Below are 9,666 nucleotides of genomic sequence, written 5' to 3'. Positions count from 1 at the left end.
CCGACATCTGATTATAGGTGGTTCGGTGAGAACAATACTTGCACACCGTGAACTTGAAGTTTGGTCCGACATCTGATTATAGGTGGTTCGGTGAGAACAATACTTGCACACCGTGAACTTGAAGTTTGGTCCGACATCTGATTATAGGTGGTTCGGTGAGAACAATACCTGCACACCGTGAACTTGAAGTTTGGTCCGACATCTAATTATAGGTGGTTCGGTGAGAACAATACTTGCTTTAAGGGAATTGTTAGAGTTCATTCCGTACTTATTATATTCTAAACTCATGATTTCTTAGTTTAAGATACCTTTTTCATATGACTCTGTTTTTACTTTAACTTACTTTGCAATCCATATTTACGAAAATATCGTTAACAGTAACTGTAATGGTACCCATCTGAAGTCTTTTCGCTCTTTTGTTTTGGAAATACAGTTCAGATTATATTTGACTGGGCGTTATCTAGGAACATTTGGACCGTATACTTATTTAAAAACAGTGTGTTGCTCATTTTTCTCCATTTACAAATGACAGTTTTAACAGACGATAAAATTTATTTATTTTTTATTATTTACATGATAGTCGAGAGACCACGTGTCCTTGTCAGTGTTCCTGTTTGTAAGTATCTCGAATTTCTAACTAGTTGGCTTGTGATGTTAGAAAAACATGTAGGTTCAAGAAGTCTTGATAGAAATGAATAAGTACCCTATAATCTGAGCACTTTCGAAAGGTGGACCTTTCTTCTTCAGGGGCAAACCGGGAATCAGGTGGCTTGTGATTAATAATAACCTCTAATCAGAGTAAGCTATGTACTTAGGGCGAAATCAAAAACTAACCTGGCCGCCAATATAGCCAATTAAATATTCTTTTCTTGTAAAGATTAGAACGCATTGTTTGAAGAGTCTTAATACACTGAAATATATTATAAAGGAATAAATTTACATGTGGAGTCTTAGTACACTGGAATACATACAATAAAAATAAATTTACATGTGGAGTCTTAATACACTGGAATGTATTCAATATAATTATATTTACATCTGGAGTCTTAATACACTTGAATATGTTCAATAGGAATGAATTTACATCTTGAGTCTTAATACACTAGAATATATTCAATAGAAATAAATTTAGATTTGGAGTCTTAATACACTGGAATGTATTCAATATAAATAAATTTACATCTGGAGTCTTAATACACTGGAATGTATTCAATATAAATAAATTTACATCTGGAGTCTTAATACACTGGAATGTATTCAATATAATTAAATTTACATCTGGAGTCTTAATACACTTGAATATGTTCAATAGGAATAAATTTACATCTGGAGTCTTAATACACTAGAATATATTCAATAGAAATAAATTTAGATTTGGAATCTTAATAAATCGGAATATATATATACAGTAGGAAGAAATTTACCGATGTGTTAGCTTCTTTGTTTTACATAATGTAAGCTCCAGCTAATGTAGAGATAATAATTAAGTTTGTGAAAATCAATTTATTTGATATGTGGTTGGGGGGATATATGTTTGTAGTTAACTATACTCCCACCCCTCCTGACTTGAATTTTTAAAAATAAGGTCACGGGATGAATGGACTCTGGTTACTTCGAATCTTCAAGTATATAATATATATATATAACGTATTGGAGTCTTAATACACTGAAATATATATATAATAGAAATTAATTTACATGTGCATGTAAATTAATTTCTATTATATATATATATATTCCAGTGTATTAAGACTCCACATGTGAATTTATTACTAATAAAGTAGAACAATATTAACTTTCCAAAAAGTGAGGCTTTGAATTTTTGCTTAGTGTCATGTATCCTTAGAAATCGTTTAAAATCGTATAGCTCATTTAGGAATAGTTTATATTTGATCTGTAGTGTAGTTCATCTTACTTCGTTTTCATAATAACTCTCAATATGTGCTAGGTATGTAATATCGAGAGAGAGAGAGAAAAAAAAAGAAAATGAAACGCTAATACTTTGTAACTGATGTTGTTTTAAGTTTGATTTTATTCGGAGCAACGTTTGCTGAAATTCTGTGATGCTCTTTACTTCCTTTAGATACCTTATCCTTGAACACGTGTCTGGAGGGGAACTATTTGATTACCTTGTGAAGAAAGGACGGCTAACTCCAAAAGAGGCGCGGAGGTTTTTTCGACAAATTATATCCGCCCTAGATTTCTGCCACAGCCATTGCATATGGTAAACAGTTTTGTTAATTTAGTAAAAAAAAATCACTTTAATCAGTATTTTATTGTTCGTGTACATAATAAAATATTTTTAATTAATATAACAGTAAATACATATTCATATCTAGGACTGATTTTTCCTGAAAAAAAATATAACAAGGAGAATTATTAACCAATATCATCCAATTAAATATATGGAACGGCAGAATTTTTAACGATGATATATATTTTCTTGAAAACAGAATGATTTTTGATGAAATTAAAATGCATACCGGGCGAGATTCAGGCTTAGCTCAGAGTTCTGTCAAGTTCCGGATTTAATAACTAATTACGTGAAAATTTCCAGACGTGGTGATCCTTTTGAAAGACAGATAGATCATACCTTTTACTCATTGTGCTTCAGACTGTGATATGACTATATCTGTGCATTTATAAAGCTCGAGCAGTCATCTGAAACATCACCGGATCAGTCTGATTTCATATGAAAATAAATGGAATGATCGTTTAATATGTGTTTATTGGTTTGAGGATAATGATATAGTGGTCTGTCAGTGTATAGTTATATCACAGACAAGACAGTAATGTGTTTATTGGTTTGAGGGTAATAATATAGTGGTCGTCAGTGTATAGTTATATCACAGACAAGACAGTAATGTGTTTATTGGTTTGAGGATAATGATATAGTTTACTGTCTTGTCTGTGATATAACTATACACTGACCGACCCCTCAAACCAATAAACACAACTATATTATTACTTACTGTCTTGTCTGTGATATAACTATACACTGACCGACCAATCTCGTGCAAATATATTTGTGGCAAGACTTTGGTTAAAATGTGTATAGCTGGAAGCGACGTGTTTATTGTCATGGTGTCCCCAGATACGAAACAGATAAGTACTACGCCAGTCAGCAGCACATGGTGCCACGGGAAGTTTGTCCGAGTCTTCTATAACATGCCCACAGCTGAAAGTGCGGATCCACAGTTCGATACTTCAACCGTTAGGACACACCTGGTCCACTTCTTGTATTAAAGCTGTTAAAATAGTATTAAAGAACTGTGTAGTACCACTGAAGGAGATAATTGTTGACTATTTTACTTTTAACCGCTGTTATGTAAGTGTAAACAACAGTTCGCTGATTTGTTTTCAAGAAAATGATGAGGATATTCTAAAGAAACCAACTAGCTGTTATAATGAATAATTCACAGCATTTACACCACATCCAGCACATAAATTTAACTTTATACAAGTAATGCACTTCAAGTAAGTGACTTGTAAATAACGATGTGTTACTTTTTATAGCGTATTTTGTATCTATGTTTTCAGTCATCGTGATCTAAAACCTGAGAATCTACTCCTGGATGAGAAAAATAATATTCGTATTGCAGACTTTGGTATGGCGTCTTTACAAGTTGAAGGATCGATGTTAGAGACATCCTGTGGTTCACCTCACTACGCATGCCCTGAAGTAATCCGAGTAAGTCTGTGATGTCACTTGATTGTGCATGCTCAGAAATATAAAGGATTTTTTTTTATATATGTATAAGTACAGGTAGACTTTACACAGGTAAATCAGTGCTTCAACCTATCTGCGCATGCTCAGAAATAACATAGAAATGATTGGCTTACAACTGCAAACACTATTATCAGCTAGGATGGCGAACTGATGAAATAATTCAATTTATTTTGACTTATTTGGGATACTGAGAATGAGTAATAAAATATTAATGAAATTAAAATTAAGAGGAATCATGATAATAACATATTCCCAGTTTATCTATGTTGATATATGTTATTACCAACGAATCTAGGCCTAATCAATATTGGTTATAACTAGAATTCACCGTTGAGCTTGTTTGTGTTTCGGAATTCATCATGAACCAGGAGTGTAACTTCACTTTATTACACATGTAAAAAGGATCAAGGTTGGATTTAAATCTAGAAGTAATCAAAGGTTTCACCCACTATTCAAACTCAGAAATAATCAACGCATCACTAAAACTACTAGAAAAGCTCACTTCGCTTCATACTCTGTCTGAGTTCTGTGTCATTACTGTTTCACACCACTACTGAAGTTTGATAGGAACACGTTTTCTTTAATAACAGTCATTCTGTTATTTACAGTATTGTCCACGTGGAGGTGATTTTCTAGTTTTATTATTAAATTAATAAGTATGACGGAAATTAGGAGTATGTGTGTGTGTGGGTTTTCTTATAGCAAAGCCACATCGGGCTATCTGCTGTGTTCACCGAGGGGAATCGAACCTCTGATTATATCATTGTAAATCCGAAGACTTACCGCTGTGCCACCGGGGGACAAATTAGGAGTAAATCAGGAAATAGTATTTTTCGTGTGGTACATAAATTATTTTGTATAACTTCTCATATCTTTTTCTATTTAAATTCAGTTTTCTTTCGATGGAGGCTTTCAGATAAATTCAATAAGTTTTAGTTCACAGTGAATATTGAAGGCCAAGTCTCAAACAGAACCTTGTCAAAATAGTATATCTCAGCACAGATTTACACAGTATTGATTCGGTGATAGATCTATTCGTAGACAGAAAATGAACATTATGAGTTAGATTACGTTTAACTGATTACTTCCATAATTCATAGAGAAATATAAATAGATGTATTGTGATGATAAATAATTCGATTTTCTTCTCTCTGTCTTTTAGTTGATTTTTTTATAAAATACATATTATATAAAAAATAGTACCCTTGAAGCTACGCATTTTGAAAAACAATTGTCTCTAAAACTTTTATTCATACACTTAATGCAGGACATAATATAACAACAAGCAAACAGAATAGAAAATTTATTCCAATCCTCGTCTCGGTGTATACTTTCAGCATGTCATTATTATGACGTGAAGCAATTAATTTTCATCTAAGAAGAAAATATTTATTATTTCTTTTACTTTATTTGCATGCATATTACTTAGAAATTTGTTCCTTCGAAAATAAAATATCTCATCATCCCTATACGTTCCGTGCAAAACGACAGCGTTTAGCTTCTCTCAACCGTAGCCTAACATAGTTTTTACGATGCCATAATATTTTCACTCCGAACTATAAGGTCATCTGACTCGCATGCAACTTTGTTTGTTACTAACTCTTACCAACCAACATCTCATTAACATTTTCACACAGATTAGGTTGCTGACTTTTAGTAACCGATTAATATCCCAATAACTTTCAATGGTTAATCATTATAGTTGTGAAATGTCTTGGGTTATCTGTAATATTTTCAAGGGTTTCCAGTCTGAAGTGTACGCCATATAAAGTGTAATTACTCACTCAAGTAAAGTGCAATAATGTAATACAAAAAAAAAATAGTAAGATTAATATTCACTTTAGGAGGAAATGTAGTTTTGTGCAAACAAAAGACAGCATTAATTAATTATCATACTCGTAGAAAACAATATAAATATAAGGTACACCGTAATGGCGAGGTTAACAATCCCCACTAGTTATTAAAATATTAAACACACATAATTCTGCAAAACAAAACATGATGATGTATATTGTCGGTTGGTGGTGGTTTTTTAGAACAAGAAAACCAAATTAATACCGTTAAAAATAAAATAGTTAACAATTTCAATGAATTCAGAGGTCGTAAATTATCGTCACTGCTTTCTTTAACGTTATTAATCCGCACTATTTTAGTTCCTTCCGTGTAAGTAATTACTCAGCACTTTTTTAGCTATTGTCACTTGTTAAAACTTTAAATCAAGGAAACAAAGGACGGTATGAAAGAAATATTATATTCATGTTCTAACAGTTTAATGAAGAAAGACAACCATTTGTTTGGATTCTTGCACGCAAAACTTGAATTATTATAGTTTCTCCGATGTATCTATTAACGAAACGAACTTTGTATAGCATGAAAAATGTAACAAGCTTACGTAACCCCTCAATTCCAACGTTGTAAAATAAACGCAAATATTCTGATAGACAGATCCTATTTTATTGTCAGAATTCTTCAGATTGTTTTACATGCATTTATAGATAGCAGTTCGACATGTAATTGTTATTTAGCGTGTTAGCGAAATATTCAAAGAAATATTTTTTGCACGTAAACTTCGTGCATGAGTTATTGTTGTATTTTAATATTTATTGACATTATTGTAGAACTAAGTGAAATCATAACATAGTAACGTTAAATACTTTCCTCGTCTGGTATGTTTTAAAAATCTCAAAATTCCGATGATTTGGGAGAGAAAGAAGTACTCATATTTACATGCAATATTTCATGTAAAATGATAAAATCATTAATGTAAAGTCTGACTTGGTAAGTAAATTGTGGTTGATTGTTAGAGATTCTCCACAGGTTGCAGATAAACATATTTTAAACATAAAATGCTAATAAAGAGAGTTAGCTCTTTTCACGTACCTAAGAAACTTACCAATTGTATCAACAGTTAATTTATTCCAAAAACATACAGTGGTTAAATGTAATGTAACTTGGCCAGGGAGTGTATAATCTCAAACATTCGTAGTTTGTTATATTTTGTTATTTTGTAACGTGCACTATCAATGGGTGTCCTATTAGGAAAACAATTACATTTCGTTTTTATTTTTTACGGCTACTGTGAGGTCGAGTTTCTGAACTGACCAACTATATTTTTCTCTGTTTCTTTCACGAGCTTGGTTCAAGAATGATTTCATAAATCGACAATAACGTCGAAGAAGTTTGTACACGGTGTTTTTGAAGCATCCACGGTGATAGACTTTCAAACAACCTGTAGGACGCGTGTGTTTACTGAACACATGTCACACTCACACATTTCATCGCTTACGAGACGTTCTAACAAATGTGACTTTTCACTCTACCACCGCCCATTGAGTCATTTCACGTGTGCGCGTACTACTGAGCTAAAAACCGCCTGAAGGTAAATATCGAACTTCATTACTTTCTTGTAATGGAGGCTTCTCCAAATGAAACTGTAATGTTGCAGTCAAATTAATGCCAGGAAAGAGAGCGTGTAAGTACCAAACGTTAAGGGATTCGGATAACCAGGCTAGCACAAATAGGTGACTATGATATATTCTTTAATCCATATATTCTAGCTGTCAACTGATGTTTACATGTAAGCTAGAAGTTTATTTCATATTCATTCTATTACACATTATTTATGATTTCATATTCATAATTTACGAGCTTCGTTTCTATTTTATCTCATCTCGATTCACCAATATGATACCCAATCCTTGTGTTTAATCTAGCAGGATCGATATTTTCAAAATGGGGGTCATTCAACCTATGCTATTGTTAGCCTGCTGTAACTTTCAGCGTTGTTTTAAGCTATAAAATGAAAATTAGTCGTAAATCAAGAGCGGGAGGTAATGTTACGTGTTCTTATGGTGGAAGTCTAGCTGATCAAGGATTGAACTTTTCTAGGGTGAAAAGTATGATGGAAGACGAGCAGATGTGTGGAGCTGTGGAGTGATACTGTATGCTTTACTTGTGGTGAGTAGTAAATGTTATAAACATGTTTATTAGTTAATCATTTTTTCGCAATCACAAATTTAGTTTTTGTTTTAGAGAGGCAGAATTAAAGCTTTGTTCGGTTCAGTTATTCGGGTATGTTTTTAGATTGCCTTATATATATGTATGTAGTTTTGTTGTACCTGGTGTTTTTCTGACCAGTCACTACGGTTTCTATATACAGTATTAGAAATAACTATGGAAACAGTGAGGTAAAAGGGTGTAAAAGGCAAACAGTACTGGAATCCACCCATTATTGTGTAAGTATAAATTGCACCAGGTAACAGTCTCGTATATATTATTTACATTGTGACTAGTTGTCATCCAACCAATCAGAAAGTATTACACCATTATAAAACCTATAAAATTATAGGCAGTCATACTATGCCTAGCAATAGTAGTGTGAATCCAGTCATGGCTTCCAGGACTGAAATTCCAAATGACAAGCATATAAAAAATCAGTTTTTGGCTGGTCAAGAATACTCCAAATTGCAGAAAGGTTCCATGTATACAAAACTCTGAATACAGTAACTCAGGTGCCAAGTAAATATTGGGCCGAAATGTTTTGGGTCATCGCCCAACTTGGCTAGACGAATATAGCCAACATGATGTCAGCAGTATTCCAACTTTTAATTTTAATTACACAGATAGCAGATGTTGGTTGGTTCAAACTGGACCAACGTCAACATCCACTTTTTTAACTGTTGGACCAACATGTGATCGTTTTTCTTTATTGCGTGGTTTGCTCAACATTTATGGAATGGCGCCTTTTGATAAAATGTAAATAAAATATCACCCACTATTTTGTGTGCGTTGAATTTCGCGCAAAGCTACTCTAGGGCTACTCCTGTTAAATCGAACAGTTGGACTTGATCGTTCCTCTTATAACGCATCCACGGCTTCAGAGTGCGGGGAATATTTTGCAGTTTCTCTCGATTTGAACCCAGCTCGTCACCACTGAAATCTGAGTTCTACCATAGAACCAACCCGCATTCGCCGTGAATATACGATGCCAAGTCGTCATGATTTTAAACTCGTACATAATTTACTACTATAGACGATCTTTGACCGTCAGTCCGTCTGTTAGCTTGGCATAATAAAACCTACACCTAATAACATTCTGGGTAATGTTCTAGAAGTTGGGAGGTTTAAATGAATGACCTTATTTCTTCTTACGGTTCAAACTCCGACAGATATTTTTTAACTTATATTAGTTTTGTTTTAAACTCATATGTCATTGAATAAGATAAAATAATTTTAATAATAATGAGAAGAAAAGTACATTTTTCATAGAACTCTTTACACCCAAAGATTTACACCCTTTTATGTGTAACTGTTTATCTAATATTAATTAATAAGCTGATATTTTAATTAGGTATTATTTACTTTCTTGAACTGAAATTCCCAGAGCACTGGGCCAACAGTTTCAAAAGTGGATGCTTATATGTTGGCCCAACTAAGGGCCGATGAGCACGTTGCCGTTGGGTCAACATTGTTTCCAAATCTTGAGCAATTGTAACTAGCAGCGTTTGGTCAGCAGTGTTCAAAATTGGTCTCTTATCTAGGTTGTAACCTACCAAATAATCATTTACATGATAGTGAGCTGACGTTAGACTACAAAGCTTTACCAGCACCAGTGATAAACTAATAAACCGATCATTAGCCAACGTTGGACTACGAAGCTTTACCAACACCAGTGATAAACTAATGAACCGATCATCAGCCAACGTTAGACTACAAAGCTTTACCAGCACCAGTGATAAACTAATAAACCGATCATTAGCCAACGTTGGACTACGAAACTTTACCAACACCAGTGATAAACTAATGAACCGATCATTAGCCAGCTTTGGACTACGAAGCTTTACCAACACCAGTGATAAACTAATGAACCGATCATCAGCCAACGTTAGACTACGAAGCTTTACCAACACTAGTGATAAACTAATGAACCGATCATT

The 9,666-nt window shown here is 33.5% G+C and overlaps 1 protein-coding gene across 7 annotated transcripts in view; it reads left to right on the top strand.

The window, feature by feature from the left end:
• Positions 1-9,666, top strand: part of LOC106460917 (serine/threonine kinase SAD-1-like) — a 109,572-nt gene that overhangs the window by 51,408 nt on the left and 48,498 nt on the right. For all 7 annotated transcript variants that reach the window (XR_002610884.1, XR_002610883.1, XM_022387726.1 and 4 more), the window contains exons 3-5: positions 2,084-2,224; positions 3,541-3,691; positions 7,619-7,687. Coding sequence is in view for 5 of the 7 variants with exons in the window: in XM_022387726.1 (XP_022243434.1) it covers positions 2,084-2,224; positions 3,541-3,691; positions 7,619-7,687 (361 nt within the window). In the remaining 2 variants the exon portion in view is untranslated. The remainder of the gene's footprint in view (positions 1-2,083; positions 2,225-3,540; positions 3,692-7,618; positions 7,688-9,666) is intronic.

This window comes from Limulus polyphemus, unplaced genomic scaffold (genome assembly GCF_000517525.1).
Source record: "Limulus polyphemus unplaced genomic scaffold, Limulus_polyphemus-2.1.2 Scaffold863, whole genome shotgun sequence".
Classification (NCBI taxonomy): domain Eukaryota; kingdom Metazoa; phylum Arthropoda; class Merostomata; order Xiphosura; family Limulidae; genus Limulus; species Limulus polyphemus.
Note: the sequence above shows the minus strand (reverse complement) of the source record. Positions and strands in the feature narration are given on the sequence as shown.